Source organism: Zootoca vivipara, chromosome 12 (genome assembly GCF_963506605.1).
Source record: "Zootoca vivipara chromosome 12, rZooViv1.1, whole genome shotgun sequence".
NCBI classification, from domain to species: Eukaryota; Metazoa; Chordata; class Lepidosauria; order Squamata; family Lacertidae; genus Zootoca; species Zootoca vivipara.
The window spans coordinates 33777688-33800284 of record NC_083287.1 but is presented as its reverse complement, the minus strand read 5'-3'; the positions used below and the strand labels follow the sequence as shown (position 1 = coordinate 33800284).

General features: G+C 40.9%; 1 protein-coding gene across 1 annotated transcript in view; it reads left to right on the top strand.

Annotated features, from left to right (window-relative positions):
* The window catches only part of ZNF804B (zinc finger protein 804B), a 203466-nt gene that overhangs the window by 167804 nt on the left and 13065 nt on the right, over positions 1-22597 (top strand). Inside the window, exon 2 of the mRNA XM_035129662.2 lies at positions 5475-5618. Within this exon, the coding sequence (XP_034985553.1) occupies positions 5475-5618 (144 nt within the window). The remainder of the gene's footprint in view (positions 1-5474; positions 5619-22597) is intronic.

The window sequence follows — 22597 nt, the reverse complement described above, 5'->3', positions numbered from 1 at the left end:
CTAAGTACACCTTATGATTCAATAGCTTGTAGAACCACCTTTAGCAGCAATAACATGAAGTAATTGTTTTCTGTAGGACTTTTCCCATCTTTCAAATCGTTGTGGAGGAATTTTGGCCTTTTTTTTTTTTACAATGTTGCTTCAGTTCATTGAGGTTTGCTGCCATTTATTTATGCACAGCTCTCTTAAGGTCCCACACAGCATTTCAATTGGGTTGAGGTCTGGATTTTAACTGGGCCATTGCAACACCTTGATTCTGTTCTTTTTCAGTCATTCTGTTGTAGATTTGCTGCTGTGCTTAGGATCCTTGTCCTGTTGCATGTCCCAATTTCAGCCAAGTTTCAGCTGTTGGGCAGATGGTTACACATTTGACTGTAGAATACTTTGGTATACAGATGAGTTCATGGTCGACTCAATGAATGCAAGGTTCCCAGGTCTTGTGGCTGCAAAACAAGCCCAAATCATCACCCTTCCTCCACTGTGCTTGACAGTTGGCATGAGCTGCTTGTGCTGATTTGCTGTGTTTGGTTTTTGCTAAATGTGGCGCTGTGCATTATGGCCAAACATTTCCACTTTGGTCTCATCTGTCCAAAGGACATTGTTCCAGAAGTCTTGTGGTTTGTTCAGAGGCAACATAGCAAACCAAAGCCGTGCTCCCATGTTCTTTTTAGAGAGACAAGGCTTTCTCCTGGAAACCCTTCCAAACAAACCATACTTGTTTGGTCTGTGTACTGTCACAAACTTTAACATTTAATATGCTAACTAAGACCTGTAGAGCCTGAGATATACCAACTTTTTGGTTTTTTGCCATTTCTCTTAGCATTGCGCTGTCTGGTGTTGGAGTAAATTTGCTGGGACATCCACTCCTGAGAAGATTAGCAACTACCTTGAATGTTTTCCATTTTTTTAAATAATCTTTCTCAGTGTAGAATGATGGGCTTAGAATTGGTTGGAGATGACCTTAGAACCCTTCCCAGTTTCATGGTCAGCTGCAGTTGCTTCTCTAACAGCATTGTGTCATCTTTCTTCCTTGGCATTGTGTTAAAACACACTTGAATGGTCCAGACCAGCAAACTGCTAAAAGTGCAGCTTTTATAGAGGTGGGCACACTTGCTGACGAACAATTAAGCAAGGGCATTTGATTAGCAGCCCCTACCTGCTACTTAGCCTCTTAATTCCTTTGGAAGCATGGTGGATGGGCTTTGTGGAGAGAGACATGCTATTTCATATGAGGGAGCACTGCCCCTAAATGTTTGTCACTTGGGACTTGGTGTTTACTTCAAGATTTTTAAAATCCCCAAATCTCATTTATTGAGACTTGTCTATTTTTGACAGATTTAAGATTTGCATTAAAAAAAATAGTAGTGTTCATCTTTTGCCAGTCAGAATGGTGATCTTAAATGGCTGGGAAACGTCCTCTGAATTTTCATTGCAGCTATGGCATGCCTGTATTTGGTCAGCATTGTAACAGTGGTTAACTTGCAACATCAGATTGGCAAAAGGTATAGCCAAAAAAAAAAAATGCTTCTGAGATAGTGTGGCTTTTTCATTTGCTTTATTAACTCAGGTGGTGAAGGCTTAAGATCCTTGAGTGCATGCACACACACAATTCATTTTGGGAAGGTTTTCTTTTTGTCCCTGCCATAATCTCTGGTTTATTTTATACATTAATTTGTGCCTGAGCACACCTGGCAAACCCTCTGCACACTCCAAAGCTTAGGGTATATACATGGATGCAGTCTCCCCCCCCCCACTCTTTTTCCCATGGAGTCTACTCCATGATCTCTCATCCAGGTACTGACCAAATCCAGATCTTTTTCATTTTAGCAACATTTGACACATCATGTGACCTCAGACCATGCCCTGTGCTCAGCAGTACCCCATGCTCAATAATCAATATTATCCACTGAAACCTCGTAGAGATGTGCTATTTGTGACCAGATTGCAGGAAGCCACTTGGTGGTGGCAACATGACTTGAACTCTTTTTAGCTAACCTTTCATCAAAGAGGGTGGATGTGACAGCTATGGTTTGGAATGAAAGAGCATTGAGAGGTCCCCGTTTCAATCTAATAGTTCTTGGCTTTTGAACTCACATGCTGATAAGTAAGGATAATAAAAAGGAAGACTCCTTAGGAAGTTTCAAGATTGTTCCTCCAGCAAACTCTATCACCTTCACCTGCATCCTACTTGACAGAGGACAATCTTCTATTTGACAGGAGCCCCGCATTTGAAGAGCTGTCCTATCCAAAGCTAGTATAAAAGATGGGATGGGGAAAACAATACAAAGGGAGAGGAGGAGCCATAAAATTTCCCTTCAACATTTAACACCTGGAGGTCACCTGCTCACCTCCCACTATGATGAGATATATTGTATTCAGTGCTTTTCTTCTAGAAAAAAAAGGTGCTGGTACTGTGTACCCTTGAGTACCCCCGGGGGGAGCACTGGTTGTATTTCTGTCTAAATTATAGTTATTTCTTAGTTGCATCTTTGCATAGAAGTTGGTACTTGCAAAAACTGTGTTCTCTTTTGGACTATCCTGGTAACACTCCTAAGGCTAAGGAATGAATTGGGTTGTGAACCCCACCTCCTTAGGGTTCCATCTTGTAAAAGTACAAATTGTTGCAGTGCGTCGTGTAATGTAATAGGGTTACCTAAATGCAGCCTGATCTATAGTGCATTTGTTTGCTCTGTGGCACACACACACACACACACACACACACACACCAAGGCCCACTGTTTTAAACGCCAAGAGCATGTTTGTTCTTTTTGGTTCAAGATGTATTAGAAAAACATAATTGTCCTCCAATTTAGCTCAGCAGCTAACGTGTATGAAATGGCAGGCTGTGTGCGGCACAGTGCGTGTGCATTTATCTATGTGTTCGTTTGAGACAAGATGCCTCCACCCACACAGTCAGGAATTAACTTCCCCGAGGAAGGTGCTGAACCCTGAAAAATGACAGCACCGTTGACTCACACTAAAATCATTTCAAGCAGACACCCCCCTAACAATGGTAAAAAGAGGGGGGGAATAAGCATGACGGAGACAGGTACTAAAAAAAATAGCAGCTGTGCCTCGTTGGAGCATATATAAAAGCAGGAATGTGAAAGAAGCAGCAATGGTGGCATTCTGTAAAGGGCATTTTTCTCCCATTCTCTCTTTAGAGAAACGCATTTGGAACAGAAAGCTGACCGGGTTGCTTTCTGTCAGTGATTAGGAGAGGAGTGGGGTTGGGGGTTTCACACCTGCCCCACTTTGGCTCATAACAGCCTCCACAATCTGGTGCCTAAAAATTGATAGTGATGAGCCTTTGTGGGAAGAACAGACCACAAGTGGGAAAGCCACCATTGAAAAGACCCATTCTCATGTTGCAACCCTTGCAACCTCCCATGAAGGGGGCACACAGAGAAGGGCCTCAGATTATGATCACAGAGTCCAGATCAGTTCATGTCAGGAAAGGCAATCTTGAAGTGATGGGGTCCTGTGCTACATAAGACTTCTATCGTCTCTGCTGCTGCTGCTCTGTTTTAACTGTTTGTGTTCAAATAAACATGCCTGTCTTTTTATTGTATTTTTAATATTTTGTTGGAAGCCGCCCAGAGTGGCTGGGGAAACCCAGCCAGATGGGCGGGATATAAATATATTATTATTATTATTATTAATTTTCTCTGAGAGTTTTAGACTGATACGATTTTTTAAATGAACAGATACATTCACCCTGACATTCAGGGTGACAGACCAGCACAAGGTAATTTTCAATGAAGTTCAAAGCAACAGATAAGAAGCTCGATCATGACAATTATTGGTCAGTTGATTTAAAATAATTGATAACCTGCCATTTCTCCATCAAGGTACAACAAATACAATTTTCAAGCTACTCCTGTTGTTTCAATTGAACTTCATCTTGCTAGATTATGCCCCACTAACTTTAAAATTACGTTATTGATTAAATAAGAATGTGCACTTCCTGTGTTTTCCCAGTCTCTTAGTGGCTTATTTATCTTATTTAATCAATTCGTAGCAGAATTGCTATTACTGCAACAAGGAGCTGTTCTCCTAATTTTAAGCCTCAACAAGTCCCTAACTTTCTTGTTTCCTCTAGGCACCTGGCCTCACCTTGGCTTTAAAATAGGTTCTCAGCTTTTATAGTACAATATGGTAGCTGAAAGCTTTGACATGTAAAACACTCATTGGCAAAACTAGCATTCCCAAGAGGCTTAGCTTATTCCCCCAGCACGTGTACACATTTGTACATTTCTGCTGCTCTTAGCTGCACTCTGTGCCGATAAGGGGATTAGTGGCCATAATCATTGTACTGTAACATCCTGTCATTATAATGTTTCTCTTTCTGTGCTCTTGTTCTTTTACATTGTTGAGTGCTGTTTTAAAGTACAGCTGAAGGAGTAATTAGTCTAGAGGGTAAATGCTGCTTTAATCTGCCCGCAAAGACTGACGTCCGGTAAAAGGCTCGCATGAGTTCCTTTAGATCAACCTGAAGAGCATTTTCATATCACTGCAGTGGTTTTTTTCCCCAGAACAGCGAGTGAGTCACCCATCTTACCTTTGAGCCATTCATCAGGCTTAGCAGTTTGGATGCTAACTTCTTACTACAGACCTCCATGGTACTGCCAGAACCCCATGACCCAAGATATTTTGCTGCCTAAGGAAAAATAGCTAATGGTATCACTGCTTCCCAAGTCGAAATGAAGATAGGGATAGGTGTATGCAAATTTGCCTAGTTACACATTTTTGAAACACGATTTCCCCTAAAGTAAGACATTTTGCATGTTATTTCCACTAGTATATTCATTTGTATGAACAATATATGCATTTTGCACACATTTTCTTGCATTGTGAAATTTGGAGGCGCGCACATTTCAGAAGATGGCTGAGTTTTGGAAGGTTTGCATTTAAAGGTGAATAGAATCTCATTTCTCTCTCATTCTTAGATGCAGATTGCCCAGGACTGGCCAAATTACAGTCAAACTAGCCAGTTTCACTCCGAGGCACACCTTTGCGGGTATTTTATTGTTTAATTATGTGCAGGACTACTTCCTATTTTGCATTGAGACTGCAGTGTGCAGGGAAGCATTGGTTTAATCCTTCCCTCTCCAGCTGTGATCCTGACCACAAGATTGTGCTCCATACCACAAGTAGGGTTGGAAAATAAGCTAGCATTGGTGTTTTGATATCTTGCCTCTGCTTGCACTGTGGCAGGTGGGGGGTGTCTGTAATTTAAAGAAAGAAAAGACTCGGGCATGCTTCCAAACCCTGTGATTTGGTTCCATTTTTTGAAAGAATACCCCACCAGCACTTCTCCCTGGGAGTAAAAATATGTCACTCAAAATCAGCTGCCCAAGACAGCTGCCTCACTCTGCGTAATGGTGGGGCTGGGAAGGACATGGGACTTTGTGGTGAAAAACTGGCAATATTGGAAATAACCAAATATTTTTCCTCTCCCTCTGCCCTTGTAGGATTTTGCTGAAAAGGAGAAGGCAGCAGCAAGGGCTCTAGAGGATGTGAAGGCTAACTTCTACTGTGAATTATGTGACAAGCAGTATCATAAACACCACGAATTTGACAACCACATCAATTCCTATGATCATGCTCACAAGCAGGTAAGCCTAAAAAGTCATTCAAGATATAGCCATGTAAAATAGGTAGGGTGTACATATAGAATCATAGAATTGTAGAGTTGGTAGCTTCTTTTTAATTTACTATGTCATATTTCTGTGGTGACACACTCTCTTACATGACATGACAAGTTGCACCAATTTACATGACTAGTTGAACCACTTGGTACCAAGTAATATTATTTTTGGGGGGTGAGCCAGTGTACCATGCAATATTCGCAAGTATTATGCCATGGGGTTGGTTTCAGTGTCAAATTGCTTCTATGTTTCATGTGTGCATTTTGTTAGGTTTTTCCTTTAAGACTGATGTGGTCAATGGTGCTACACAGAGTGTTTTTAATTGTTTTTATTTAAAAAAAATATCTTGGGTTACAAAAGTACATACAGTGTCTCTGCTTTCAGTTCATAGAGTTTGATCTACAGATCAGTCATATTTGATTGGATACATTAATGTAATAGCCAGTATAAAGTTGGGGGAGAAGAGAGAAGGGGGGTAGTAAACTTTAATTCTCTTACATCAGGCATAGGCAAACTCCGGCCCTCCAGATGTTTTGAGATTACAATTCCCATCATCCCTGACCACTGGTCCTGTTACCTAGGGATGATGGGACAGATAGTTCCAAAACGTCTGGAGGGCCACTTTACATAGTGTATGTGTAAGGTTTTTGTGTCAGCATCATGCGGGCAGGTTCCATTTCTATTGTTTTACTAGCTGGCCAGGCCACGCGTTGCTGTGGCTCATCCCTGTGATTCCCCCCACCCTGTCCCGATCCATGACCTATCCATTCCCCTCCTGTCCCCAACCCACACTCAGGCGAGTCCCCACCTCCATTCGGCCTAGTCCGTAAAGGCAAGCCTCCATTTGGCCTAGTAGCTGCAGTACCAGTGTAGCCGCCGCTAGAGGGCGCTGTGTTGCAACCTCTTCTGCCTTCTATTTCCCAGCTTCCCCGGATGTCCACTGGAGGGAGCACTTTTTTGTACAGAAATCCAGGTTTCTACCTGTGCTAGGTGTGTCATCTGGTCAATGTAAGTGGATGGTTACACCCCCACATGTGACTCTGGTGTGGGCAAAGTTGAGGGTTGTGGAGAAAGGTGTGGAATAACAAACACGCACCTTCTACATTTATATATAGATAGATAGATAGATTAGTTTTTGTTGGCTTGGCGGTGAGAGAGATTGGGGGCCACAGGGCACGGTTGGTTGCCTTTAGTTGACTGCAGTGAGTTTTGTTTGCGTGTATGAGGGGAAGGGGGGTTGTTAGGTCCACTTAGCCATATTGATTCATATGTTGTTGGTGGGTTCCAGTTGTTGTCTTGTTGAGCTGTGTATGTAATTATTACATAATGTGATATACTCAGGTCATCAGGCAGATGCACCAATGTCTTAAGACACTGTCACCCTTAAGAAAACATGGATGATCGAGGGTCAGTTGTGTTAATTGCATACCATGGTCCCAATGAAAATCCCCACTTGTTCTGCTCTGCACCCTGGGATGGATGTTTCTGTTGGTGCCAATGGATGCTTCATTCCTGGGCCGAATAGTCGGGGTGGTGGTGGTAAGCACGACCTTTATTGCAACAAGAGCATGACTAGAATAGCCACATGAAGGGACTGTCAGAATCAGGACTGTGACACAGAGTTAACCACACACAGACACACTGCAACTCCATCCCATGCTGTCATTCACACTAGTAGGGAAGTTTTTTTTTTCTTTTTTAGAAAAAAGGAAAGAAGGAAAATGGGTGGGGACAGAGAAAAACAATAACGAAATAACAATAAATTGTAATTAAGGTTACAGAACTATGTAGTATATATGTAAGTAGATAAACTTATTATTTCCCTTAAGGTTCCAAATATCATTAAATTTGTCCATATATCACCTTCATCTGAAAGTGATCTGTTCATAGGTTGCAAGAGTTGCCGTGTTGTCTATCCATTTATCGGGGGGGGGGCATATTTTTATGCTTCCGATGTAGATTTATTTTGATAGTAGGGAAGTTTCTTTCCCAGGGCTAATAGCAGCTGGGCATTGTGGGATTTTCCATCAAGACCTCAGCAGGCAGGGATGGGTTATATCCCCTCTCCTCATGTGCTGCACTCCTGATCCTGTAGCTCCCTGCTATTTATTTTTTAAAAACAAAAAAGTGGACATATTAACTGCAATCACACAATTAGAATCACATCTGGTTTTCCCAGTAAGATTGAGGCAGGGAGCCGACTGCTTCAAGAGGCACTCACATACATCATAGAGGGGAAGGGATGACTCCATTTCTGCCCTACAAAGTCAAACACAACCCATAAGCTATGTATGGCAGACTACTGAAAAGTTTGCCGAACATTTATGTTCTTGTGCCTGCCTTTGAGGGGAACAGATCTGCTTTACTTGTCACTGGCCTATGATGGATGCAGTTCAAAGAACTTTGGATCAGGCTATTAATTTCAATTCCGAACAGGGAGTAGTTGAACTCCAAAGGAATCTTCTTTTGCATTCTAGTGTTTTCTCTTTCCTCCTTAATATCCTGCTCATCGCCTTACTCAGCAGCAAATCAGCTTCTGATTACAGGTTCCAATGCTCATGAGGGACAGTGTTGTTGATGAAAGTCGTGAATTTCACAAGTGTAATCAAAGCCACAATTTTGGCCCATTGTTTCCTCAGACAAAACTGGGTTGATCATGAATTCTTTATTTTTTTATATTAAAAAAAAATCGGCTAGTGCTGTTCTCCACACCACTCAATTAGTCTATAAAAGGCTGGTAATGATATAAAACAAAAATGGTTTCAGATCCAAAACACGTGAAGTTAATCCTATAATCCCTCTTCCCTATACAAAAGGATTTATTTGCAGCTTCAGTTGCTTTTTCTGCTTGTCAGAATTTTCTGGGCTCAGATCGATCCATTCCAAGCGTCATCATCCCTTTCTTTCTTTCTTTCTTGCCCTCCTTCCCCCTCCCCCCCCCTCACACATATCCCTCATGTTTCTCAGCCTTGGTGGTTTATGCAAAACAGAAAATGGAATGTTGACGCATCAAGTCAGTTTGTCTTGGCTGCTCTCCATCATAAAAGATCATGGTTAAAAGCAATAAAACTCTTTTTAATTTTAAAACTAGATTTAGTGCTCTGGGGGGGTGGGGAGACAGATTGGCAATGGAAGGAACAAATGGCCTATATTTTATAAAAACAAGCTCAACTTCATAGAGAAATGCCAGCACATGCTTCTCAGCGCTGACCTACGAGGTATGCTAATGTCCCCGATTAGTGCACCCATAAGGGTGAGAAGATGGGTCAAAAAGTGGCAGGTTTGCACTGTGATTCTATAAACACTTACCTGGAAGTAAGTGCCACTGAACTCAATAGAATTTACTGCAAGGTAGACAGGCTAGTTGTTAAAATTGCTAATGATTTGATGATGATCCGCTAGGAATGAGTCAGATTCTGTTTCCAAGCTTTCATATTTCCCTGGTCAGTAGTAGTTTTTGTTCTCTTTTTAAAACAACAACAAAACATTGCCTTTTAAATAAACATCTTTCACACATCCACAGAAATGGATCTAGCTTTCCTACCATGCAAAGTTCCACTGCATCAACCACCACACAGGAAATCATATGACGGCATTGCTCTGAACTTCATTCTGTATGATACTGTAGTTGGCTCAGATTCAAGGCCAGAAGCCGGCAGCAACTCCCCTGCTCACACATTTTCTACTATAAATTCTGCAGCAAGGTGTTGCTGGACTACAGCTCCTATCATCCTGGCCCTTTGGTCCTGCTGGCTAGGGTTGATTGGACTCCAGCTCCAGTAACATCTGGCAGAGTCACCACAATGGCTACCCTACTGGGCCAGGGGTCAGCAACCTTTTGGGGCTCTGTGAGCACATTTGCAAATTGAAGGAACTGTTGTGGGCGCATGGAGGGTTTTGGATGGGGCAGGCTCCCTCCCCAGCTGTACCAAAACTAGGTTCCCCTTTTCGAGGTGAGGACAGCTGGTGAATTTGAGAGTCCTAAGAGGGATCTCAGGAACATTTCCACCTTGGTTTTCAAACAGCCTATTTCTTAAACATTTTGGCACCCGAACGCCGCAAACCCAGAAGTGTCTGCTTCGGTTTGCAAACTATTTTTGGAAGCTGAAAGTCCAACGGGGCTTCCGCGGCTTCTGGCTCACTGCTGGAGCTTCCTGCAGCCAATCAGAAGCCGTGCTTTGGTTTCTTGAACGTTTTGGAAGTCAAATGGACTTCCAGAACGGATTCCGTTCAACTTCCAAGGTACGGCTGTATTGCTAAATGCAATGCCACACAGCATTGCATGTTTGCATACTATTCCTTTCTTAAATTGCAGATGAAGAGAGCTTGCTATTTACAAGTGTGTTAGGTGAACTGGTTCCCCACAAAAGGCACTCCATTGCCTGGGGCATGCACCGGAATTGCAGGCCCAGATGCACAGCTTGCAATTTAGCTGATGTGTTTTAACTATGAAATGTCAGCCTACCCTTGATATATGTCACCAACACACCCAAATGAATTCCAGTTAATGGATTAATATGTAAGACATGTCGAAAAGCTTGAACGAGTCTCCGGAAAGATAGAGCCTGGCTACTTAATGAAACTTAAAATCAACGCTGTTTGATACAAACAGAGCAGCTGTTTGTACAACATGCCTAGTTGCATATGAGGGCAATACTGAATCCTAATTACCTTAAAGCTTGTGCTAATACTTTTCTATAAAGGGATGCAGGGATTTAAACGATGAAGGTAAACGGTCTCTGATGGACTGAGGCTGATTTTAATGTTCCGCTTACATATCTGCATCAAACAAATTTATTTATGCACCCTTCCCAGCCCTTATCTTTCTACGTGAATGGCTTTTGGACAAGTTATCTAAATCTACACAAAGATAAGGCAAAAGAAAGAACAACACATATTCATTCAGTCTTTCGGTTTATTCTCCACCAGGTCCCAAGGAAGGTAAAGGTAAAGGGACCCCTGACCATTAGGTCCAGTCGTGACCAACTCTTGAGTTGTGGCGCTCATCTCGCGTTATTGGCCGAGGGAGCCGGCGTACAGCTTGCAGGTCATGTGGCCAGCATGACAAAGCCGCTTCTGCCGAACCAGAGCAGCACACGGAAACACCATTTACCTTCCCACTGGAGTGGTACCTATTTATCTACTTGCACTTTGACGTCCTTTCGAACTGCTAGGTTGGCAGGAGCTGGGACCAAGCAACGGGAGCTCACCCCATTGCGGGGATTCGAACCGCCGGCCTTCTGATCGGCAAGCCCTAGGCTCTGTGGTTTAACCCACAGCGCCACCCGCGTCCCTCCCAAGGAAGGGTACAACAATGTAATTTCAAGTTCATTTTAAAATTCGGTGTTAAAACAGTTAAAACAAATTACAGTCAGAGAAATAGGATGAGCCCTGAAAACACACCCTTGGTCAAAGGCCAGACTAAGGATGTGTATCTCTACCATATGGTGGAAATGATGCAATGAAACTGCCAGGTGCACCTCTGTGGGGTGGAAATTCCACAACCGGGGAGCTGCCACAGAGAATGCCGACTCCCAGGCCACCCCCAAACTTCTGAGAGGGTTTGAAGGCAAGGAGATGACCTCTCTGCTGTTTGAGGCCTAACCCATTTAGGAGTTTAAATACTAATGTGAGCACCTTGAATAGGTCCTGGAAATGAACCAGCTACCACTGCAGCTGTTTTAAAACAGGGGTTGTATGAGTTCTGAAGTGAACATCTGGCTGCTGCATTTTGGGCTTGAAGTTTCGAGGTCACCTTCAAGGGTACCCCAACATAGACTGCACTGTAATAATCAGTTTGGAAGTAACCAAAACAACAGAAATTGGTCATGTTAATGGTCTGGAAATGTCTGGGCAAGCAGGCAGTTCTTCATCTCCCTGATTACTATTATTAGTGGATTCTGTAGGCGGAGGTAGATTTAGGGCAGTACGAACAGTTCCCTCACACTGGGTGCCAAGCTGAGGGGGGCACTGCAAGCCATCTCAACTATGATATACTGCATGCACAGAACAGAAAGTGAAAAGCGGGGAATGCCAAATTTGGGCTTACACAAGGTGTCGCAAAGTCTGACCCTGCTGCAAGGTGGGTGCAACTGCTGAAAATACCCTTTCCTAGACCCCAGCTAACCAAACTTCTGTATGCCGTGGTGCCATCAGGAAAGGTCCCACCCCAGACCATGGTGAACATTTTCTACATTTTGAAAATGTGCAGTGAAGAGAAGGTCTAATAGCCCTATGACATCTCTGAAATGAATTCTATATATTATGCTCCTTACTCCAATTTCATCTGGAAATGGAAATCAATGTTATATATGCTTTTCCAATGCAACATGTTCATTTCTGGCGTATTAATTTATGGCAGAGTTCTTCCAAGATACTTAACTTGCACATTACTGCAATCACATTTATGAAATCAGTGCTTGGATAGCAGAAATAGAATTATCAAATGCCACTGAACACAGTCTAGTGACTTGTTATGACTTGAGGCAGCACATTCCCATTTTAAATGTCAGTTTATACAAGTCTTTATTTTAAACCCACAAATCTTTGCCATTAGATGGGCCTTATTAAGAACCAACACACCTGATTCAATGTGATTGCTTTGTTACTTTTCTCATTATGCAAATAAATTAGCAGGCGTCATCCCCGAAAACTGCATGTTGTTTAGAATAATGAGATTGTTTTCATTATCGGAACTTCAGAAATATCTAGCGAGAAATGGGAAGCTACTGTAAAATGCAACGTCTAGATAAGTTCCATTGTTAAATGTTAGATGCTGTAGAATTACATTCACTACTTTTTTTAGACCAAATGCTAATTAACATGTAAATTAGCAGTTTAGCCCTCTTTAAAACCCAGGGGACAGTTAATTTCATAGCTGATTGTCGTCCGCTGACTTTACAGCAATTTGAAGTATTACATTATACGAGGAACTACAGAATTATATCACTGAATTCTACAATCTCAAGCTAGCCTTGTGTGTCAGAGGAAGAGTTCATTGTTAATAATTGTACTTTTATCTTTTTCTTCTTTTTTTCTCTATGGGTGCACAGTTTTGAATAATGAAATCTCTTATGTATCATGGAAGGATTTTTAAAAATCCATTGTAGGCAAGTAGATAATGATACAAAAGAAACATCTTAACAATGCAGGCCTATATGTGTCTACTCAGAAGTAACTCCCATGGGAGTAAGGTCCATTGAATCCCATGGAACTAGGGATTGTTTTCTGTTCTGCTCTATATTCATCATGTGCAGCAATGTTTCTGCTCTGCTGCACTCTTGACCCACCTTCAACACAAACATGCACTTATGGACCCATTTAATTTCTCTTTTTACCATATATTTGTATGGTGGTGGTGCTGTGGTTGCGACCCACCTTATATTGGGCCACAACCCAGTACTGGTTCACAGAACACAACCCAAAAGCTGGCCACTCACTTCCTGCCAGCTGAAGCCCACTAGTCTAGCCTAGTCAGGATCAGTGCACCAGGTACTTTTAAGAGAATGCCTCTGTTGACTTGGGAATGTGATCATCATGGACAGTTCATTGCAGGGTATTATACGGTTTCCTTTTCAGAGATTCATAACATGGCAATGGCAGGCTCATGTTTGGAATTAAAGTGCTGGCCAAAATCTTGTGACTGATCCACTAGAAACTCATACAGTATTTTGATGTGAAATGCATTAAGGTGGCAAGCAAATCCTTGCCACTCCACCAGTTTCCCAGCAGGTGGGTTGCTCTTGCTTTCTTGGGGAGAATGGGGGTGACAAGTCACTGGGGAGGTTGGCATGATGCAAATACATTGGTATAGCCAATCTGGCACTCCTGCCAAGCCATGCCAAACTCCTCACCACCATTCCCCTCCTTGTCTCAGCAAGCAAAAGTGACCACATTTACTAGGGAAGATAGTGCAGTAGCTCTGCCCCACCTGGCAAGCCATGTCGTATGGATTGTGGCAAACAACTCACAAAGGTCTTGCAACGTTCTTACTTGCATTGATATATACCATGCATATACCACAGCATGCCACAAATGTGCCTACTAGCAGCCAGCAGCTTTTGAACTCATATATACACAGTGGGCTGGGTTCAAATATAACGCAAAGCCATGTGTAACTATAGTTAAGAATTCACACCGAGGTTGAACTTGCAGGTGTACAACCAGCAATTTTTGAGTTGCTTGTTTATTTCTCCCACCCACCGACCCCCATCCGCTTACCATTCAGTTCTATACATTCACAACTATCCACAGATTTGAGATGGGGGCCATTGGTTGTCAATGGACTGTGAATTCCCATATAACAACAAACCGCAGTTAGAACAAACCATGGTTTTCAAAATAGCTTCCAAATGTTGTTTAGATCTTGGATTATTGGCGCCAAGCAATCAACACTTTCTTTTTATAAAAAAGTAAATTATTGTTATTATTTTGCATTTTCCATTCTACAAACCATATCAAAAAAGAAACAAAACACATATCTCGTATCCCCTTTGACTTCCCTCCCCACCACCACTTTTGTGGATCCTTATGTTATACATTTGCATTCTGCATCTTATCACTAACTCCAATTATTATAAATCCTTAATCAGTCCATGGTTCAAATTTTGCTACAAGTCTTCTGTCAATCCTGCTAATAAGTGTAGTTGTTTACAATATTTTTTCAAATACATTATATACTTCCCCCACTCTTTGTTAAAGCTTGATTCTTCCTGGCTCCTGATTCTTCCTGTAAATTTTGCCAATTCAGCATAGTTCATTAGATTTAACTGCCACTCCTCCTTAGTCGGAACTGTATTTTCTTCCATCTCTGGGCCAGCAACATTCGGGCAGATGTGGTCGCATGAACCATTTCTTTTTGTCCTTTGGGATCTCCGCACCCAAAATTCTTAAAATGAAAGCTTCTGATTTCTTGGAAAAGGTTATTTTCAACATCATTATATATCATTTCCCAGAAAACTTTTATCACTTTACATACAGTGAGGGGGGGGGGAGTATTTCATCCCCTGCTAAATTTGCCCATTTGCCCTCTGATGAAGAAATGACCAGTCCATAATTTTAATGGTAGACTTATTGTAGCTGTGAGAGACAAAATAACAACAGGAAAACCCCCAGAAACCCAGTTAGTGGGTTAGTGGAGTCTGTAACCTGAAGCGTACCACTGTATTAACACCAGCCTAACGTACATTCATTTCCCCCCTGTAACTTTAGATGCTTCTGAAGCAGCTGCTTGCCTTCCTCTAGTGAATGATTCTATCATCTAATTTATTTCCTCCTCTTTACAACCACTCTGTGCCCCACTGAATGTATCTACAACAGCAGCTTATGTGTTTCCCCTCTACTTTTGAGTGTAGATTGCTACCATCTATCTGATTAATATGCACAATTTAGCAGCATAATTGAGTCCAATGGAGTTTAAGAATCTTGCTGATCTTTCCTTGTAGAAAAATGAGCAACAAATCTTCAAGGTATGCTTCTAGCCCCCCCAAAAAAACGAATCGAGCCTAACACAGATATGTTTGTATGTTGTTTTTTGGGAGTGGGGGTGGGAATACTTAATGCATGGTGCATATCTGTGTACTATCAAGGGAGTCATAGTAGAATGACAGGATTATTTTACTTAATTCCCAACACTAGTCAGAAACATTATCATCTTTTTTCATCATACCTCAAATATATCCAAACAAAACAAAACCATGAAACTGGCTGCATTTATTGGACTATTCAGTAGTTACTTAGCCTGTAACCCTAAACACACTTTCCTGCGAGTAAGTTTCATCAAAGTCAATGGGGATGACTTCTGAGTAGACACTCACAGTCCTTCAATAGTCCTTCAAATAATGATACTGTCTGAAGGATCTTCTTGCTCCTGCTATTTAAAAGATACATGAATTTTAGATAAACTGCCCAAAATTAATGCCTGATGGTGGGTGAATTCCAGTGCCAGCATGTGTCCTGGACATCACCTGAGCCATGAGACATTAGGAATCCTTCAGCTGAACCCTAATGAGGATACATGAAGCCACTGACAAGTTCAATTTGCAAATTCTCAAAGCCAATCTCCCTCTTTAAAAGTTATTAGCAAACTGATCTACAAACTTGTTAAGGCCGAGAACATGTACTAATTGCCAGACACTTTTGCGTAACTGGTTCTGTGGACTGATTTCAGTGAAATTAAACTGAATTAATTCCAAGTACTTTGGTCTAAGTGGTGGGTCATATTCAATTACACTTCTATTTTTTTTAAAAAAAGGTTAATGCAACAAGATTCAACCAAAAAAATAGAATAAAAAGTAGAAGAAACAGATAGACAAAGCCATTTCATTTTACATCTGTAAGAAAGGCTCATTGAATCACATTAGATGCCAGTGCAGAAGTACATGCAAAAGAACATTTTTATTTATTTTGAAATGTTTATAAGCTGTTTTCCTAAGTAAGCTCAACTCTCTCAAGCTGGCTGACATAAAGCAATTTAAAATTACAACTTCAATAATCACCATAATTTCTAAAAAGAAAAATTAATGCAATTTATACAAAGACCCACATTAATAACCCAGCGGTGCTAAAAAGCACACATCCAGCTCAGAATATAAAACACATTTTCAACAAAACCATTAGCTGAAAGGAAAACCATAACAAGGAAATATTACACATGCATAGGCATCCAAAAACAAATAGGTCTCCAAAGCCCTTCTAAAGAACTGCAGTGTGGCAGCTTCCCGGAGGTCAGTTGGCTATGAATTCCAGGGCCATAGCAGGGAAAAGGAGAACCAGGTAACAAATCACACAACTGCTTAGACACAGGAAGGCCCTAGTGACCTAGACAAAGAACAATAGCACCGAACAGCTTTGTATGAGCATTTCGCAATATATTTATCCTTGTGATGTAATTGTTCCTGGCTGTATAAAGGGTTGTAAGCTGGGTCTGAGTGTTGGGCCTGCATGTGACCAGACCCACTTCCCTGCTCCTTGCCCACTGCCTTTGGATGTGGTCTCTTTAAACTACAGTTCCAAAATGGAGAACTCTGTTTTAATGCTGGTTAGTAGAATGACATTAAACTACAGTTCTCCATGGTTTAATGTCAGTAAAGTGACATTAAAACAGAGGTCTGTGGTTTGGTTGTGCAGAACGGTAGTTTCGAAAGACCACAGTTGAAGGGGCAAAGCCAGTAGAATACAATTCTGTTTCAGATGCAACTGGGAACTATGGTTTAATTTAACCAGGACTGCAGTGTTGAAACCAGCTTGTGAGGGGAGGTGTGTATAGGCCTGATGCCCGTGCCAGGAAGGCTGTTGAGACAAACATGGAGGCTGTGTGTGTGTGAACAGTAACATACCACTATACAATTACAGAAAGATATTTGTCTTTAAAAATATCCTAATATTCAATGACTATAAGGCAGCTGGTGATATTTAAAACAGGGTAATAATGTTAATCAAAACTAATTTCTCCACAATGACCAAATCACAGCTCACAAAACAGTGGTTAAAACAGCAGCTCATTAGTTAAAATTCTTGATTTAAATGACGTGGTATCAAAGGTACCAAAACAAAAAAAAAATCAGTTGGATGTCTAAATGGTAGTAAAGTTGACACTTGACAAATGTGTTTGGAGGAAGAATTTCAGAGATGGAGCAATACTACAAAGCAGCCTTGGGTGGCCAGCCAGCATCCAAAGTAGGAGCACTCAGAAAGAACCTCAGCAGAAGAACTTAAAGAGCAAGCCCAGCTTGCAAGGAAAACAATATAATTAGCTATAATAATGCACAATTAAGTGTGCTTTACTACTGGGAATTGGGAAGGGACTAGTGTGCTCTCCACTGCTTGGAGGAATGAGGAGCCTGTGACCATTAAGATGATGTTAGATTCCAACTCTTGTCAGTCTCACGCAGCATGGCCAATGGGCAAGAGAAATGCGAGTGCCCTAGTGGCAGTTACTTGCATGGGGTTGACAGCGCATGACTTGTTAAAGGAAGTGAGAGAATTTACATGTGCAAAAATCAATTTATTCCCATTCCATTTTCAATTAACATTTGCAACTTTGATTCAATCTGTTTTTTAATGGACCGCTGCTCTCTGCAATAGCAACATCCCTTAGAGCCCTCTTATCATACAGCTGGAATACAGTGATTTTCACGTGCACAGATAACTTCCTATGTATCTAGTCCACTGAGAGGTTTTTCCTAAGCTAGCTCCACATATTAAAAGTTGTGCTGCAGGAGTTAAAACCAATAGCACAGGATTCCAGCATAGATCTGTTCTTTCTAGGAAGTTCCCTAAGATACTGCAACAAGGCAAGACAAATACAATAGCAGAACCTTAGTCAAACACTTGAGGACAAGGAACAGCACCACCCTGTTGGATGACTGGAGAGGTTGCTAATATAATCATTGGGATATCTTTTGAGGGTGGAATGTAGCTAAACATGGTCATCGCCCATGTTCAAAAGCAGTATGCCTCTGTACATTAGATGCTGGGGAGAAGCAATGAACAAATTCTGCCTTCATGGCTTGCTTTCAGTACCTGAAGGCAACTGCTGGACCCAAGAAGGCTTGATGGACCTTTGGTCTGATCCAACAGTGCTATTCTACTGTTCTTGCCTGCTTTTTGTCTTCCATATAACTTCCCAGAATACACTTCATCAAAATGCAGACTTCTCAGAAGTGTCTGGCCTTCACTTTCTGACAATGCGTTGGATCCAAACTTAAACACGCTTAGAGTAGGCCCATTTAAACCAATGGGACTTAGGTTGGTCATGGCTCACTTTTCCTATTCATTTCCCTGGGTCTACTCAAAGCAAGGCCAGGTCTGAATCTGACCCATTGTTTGCATTCACTTTCCTGTATCAGCCAATGCTCCATGCAGATAAGCTGCTGAATCCATGAGCAGAAGCAAAACAGGTGGTAATAACACACAATCCTTTCTTATTGGGATCTTTGTCATTGAAGTCAGCATGTTATCTTTGGGCTAGAAGCCAATTAGGCCCTTAAAATGAAGCATTCACAGCACCGGCCTGAAAAGGAATGCAGAGCAACAATATATATGCAACTGTATTTATCTACTAGTCAAGTGAAACGAATAGGATGTGGTTTAATCAAAGGCTGTGAAATGTTTGTCATTCAATGTATCAGTTTTCTATAGTTCATCCCACTGCACAAAGTTATTCCTTAGCTATCCTAGTAATACTGAAAGATAACAATGACATATTGTTTCAGAAATGAAAGAGCAACTTGAAGAGGATTCAGCTGCCCTATTTCTCCTTGTCTTTCAACATAATCTTCCATATCACTGTGGCTTCCCTAAGCCAAAAAGATACAAAGTCACTATCAGCATGTTGAATCTGTGCGGGTGCATATTTTAAGGGGATTGTAGTTCTGCTTTGGTATTTAAACTCAACCATTTTCCCTTTTAACAGTAAATAATTCAGATTCAGGGAGGTTAGCAGGGAGGTTGCGCACGTGAAGAAAGGAAAATAAGATACTGTGTAAACAAAATATAAGGTTTTGGAAAGGAAAGGGCGGAAAGTCTGCACCCTACACACAAATTTCCAAGGAGCAATTAAAAGATTAGAAACCCATTTGAAGACCTAATTAGATCCTGGACAGCAAATTTAAAACAAAGGCATTTTCCAAAAGCACACAACTATAGTAGCATGTACTTTTCATATCAGCTGGTTTCTTGAAAGTTTTCCCTGAAGACACAGTTGTGTGCCAGTTGAAAGGTGACCCGGGAGCCTATCCCAGTACAGCTCCAGCTTCTTGCTGGAGATTTCTGCTATCACCAGAGATCAATGAATGAGCAGCTTTTTATCATTCATATTATTATTATTATTATTATTATTATTATTATTATTATTATTATTTTATTATTATTCACCAAATGGACACAGCCACGCCTTGGTAGCAGTTAGACATTCCATAAAACATGGCAGAGACATGGCTGTTCGAAAAGGCCATTGGGTGATGATTATTTTTTTGTCTCCTGTTAGCCTGCACTAGAATTATTACTCTGCTGTTGTTGTTGTTGTTTAAAAACATGATGGGTTTAAATTGTTTTTTTTTTAATTTTGAAATATTATTTCTGTATTTTGAGTTCTTGGACTCCTTAAGTAGAAAGTAGGATGTGATATAATTCTTTAGAAATAAAATGCGCAAAATAAAACGAGGAGTTGGTATATGAAGGTTAACACTAGCACCGGTCACCACGACTTGCATCCTAAGAAAAGTTGGCTTTTAAAAGTTCACAGAATGGATGTTTCCTGTCCCTGCTTCTACTTCACAGCTCCCTGTGACCCCCCCCCCCTCAAAAGCCTTCTGGGTCAAGACAGCAGCAGTGGCCCTGGCTTCACTGGAGTGGGACAAGGCTTGGTGAAGATGAAGGAGCTCCATGCTAATGGGGGTGGCTCTGCAGCAGGTGGATGTGGACCAACCTGGAGTTCCCTCACCCTTAATAATGGAGAGTTGTGGGTTTGAGCCTTACCTTGGGTAAAAGGTTCCTGTATTGTAGGGGTTGGACTAGATGGCCCTGGTGGTCGCTTCCGACTCTGCAATTTTGTGATTTCATCCCAACAATTATGTATGACACCATACATACACCTCCAGCTCCGAGGGCCTTCTGGCAGTTCCCTCACTGTGAGAAGTGAGGTTACAGGGAACCAGGCAGAGGGCCTTCTTGGTAGTGGTGCCCGCCCTGTGGAATGCCCTCCCATCAGATGTCAAGGAAATAAACAACTACCTGACTTTTAGAAGACACCTGAAGGCAGTCCTGTTTAGGAAAGTTTTTAATGTCTGGTGTGTTATCGCTTTTTTATTACTATTATTATTAATTCTGTTGGGAGCCTCCCAGAGTGGCTGGGGAAACCCAGCCAGATGGGGAGGTATAAATAAATTATTATTATTATTATTACTATTATTATTATTTTATTATTACCTCTCCTATGAGCCCCTACCCTGAGCAACGTGAGGAGGGGATTGCTAGGGAGAGGAGAGGATGGTAAACTTTCATTCTGTGAATTTCCTTACATCATTTTAGGATCCAAGTCCTGTTTGGGGTAATTTGCTCTCACCTGGCAGCCTCCAGCCCCCAATTGTTCAGGAGCCATGAGAACAAACTAATAAGCATCAATGTGACCCTCCAGAGCAGCTCTTTGGGACGCAAGTGTCTATAGACATGAGGGGTGAGTGGGGAACTCTCCCTCTGTAAGCTTATTTCTGTTAACTTATCTTAGGAGCCAAGTCGATTTGAATAGTTCCTTTTTTTAATAATATTTTTATTAGTGTTTTCAAAAAAATAACAACAATACATAATAAAAAATAAAAAATAAACACATAGAATAAAAAACAAAAACAAAAACATATATAATAACAATTCTCATATCATCTCACATGATTTATGGGACCTCCTCGGGCTTCCCTCCCTGTGGTTCTTTAACACATTTATAGTTAGCAACTTCTAAATCATTTTCATCACCTTACCTAATCTTACTTTTTAACTTTCATATCACATATTCCTAAATTCCACAGTTTATTTACATCTTAATTTCTGATCTAATATGTTACTTTAGCATATATTTTTAAATATAGTTTAAAATCTTTTCATTCTTCTTCCATCGCTTCCTCTCCCTGGTTGCGGATTCTTCCGGTCATCTCAGCCAGTTCCATAAACTCCATCATCTTCATCTGCCAGTCATCAATCGTTGGTAATGTTTGTAGTTTCCAGTTCTTAGCAATCAAAAGTCTCGCTGCCGTCGTAGCATACATAAAAAACGATACATTCTTCTTTGGAATTTCCTTCCCTACAATGCCCACTAGAAATGCTTCTGGTTTCTTAACAAATGTGTTTTTCAACACTTTCTTGAGTTCATTATAAATCTTATTCCAGAAGTCATTCACTAGTGGACATGTCTACCACATGTGGTAAAATGAGCCTACTTCTTTCTTACATCTCCAACATTTGTTATCATGGTTATGGTATATCTTTGCTAATTTTACTGGTGTAAGATACCATCTATACATCATCTTCATTAAATTTTCCTTTAGTAAACTACACGCAGTAAACTTAATATTCTCATGCCATAATTTTTCCCATTCCTCAATCATGATATTATGACCAACATCCTTTGCCCACAAAATCATAACATTCTTTGTTTGTTCATCTTTCGTATGCCACTCAAGCAACAATTTATACATTCTGGAAAGTATTTTCGTCTTAGGTTCTAACAATTCTGTTTCCAACTTTGACCTCTCTGATTGAAAACCAAGTAATCTATCCATTTTGAAAACTTCATTAATCTGGTGGTATTGGAGCTAATCGTCTAGTTTACATTTCAAATCCTCATATGTCTTTAACTTAAATTGGTCTCCTTCTTGAATCAACAAATCTCTATATTTCGGCCAACTGGTTTCCATGTTTACTCTTTTACGGACCTTGGCCTCCAATGGTGATATCCATTTAGGTGTTTTTCTTTCTAACAAATCTTTATACCTGGACCAAACACTATACAGTGATTTTCTGATTATATGCGTTTTAAAGCCTCTGTGGGCCTTTACTTTATCATACCATGAATATGCATGCCAACCATAAACATTATCGTAACCTTCTAAATCCAAAATGTCTGTATTTTCCAACAAAAACCAGTCCTTCATCCAGCAAAAGGTAGCTGCTTCATAATAAATCTTTAAGTCCGGCAGGGAAAAGCCTCCTCTTTGTTTATCATCAGTAAGTATCTTATATTTAATTCTAGGCTTTTTCCCTTGCCATATAAATTTCGATAAAACCTTTTGCCATTCTTTAAAACAACCCAATTTATCAATTATTGGCAACGATTGGAACAAAAACAACATCTTTAGCAATACATTCATTTTCACAGTAGCTATACGGCCCAACAGAGAAAGTTTCAGATTAGTCCAGGTTTCTAAATCATTTTTAACTTCATTCCACATTTTCAC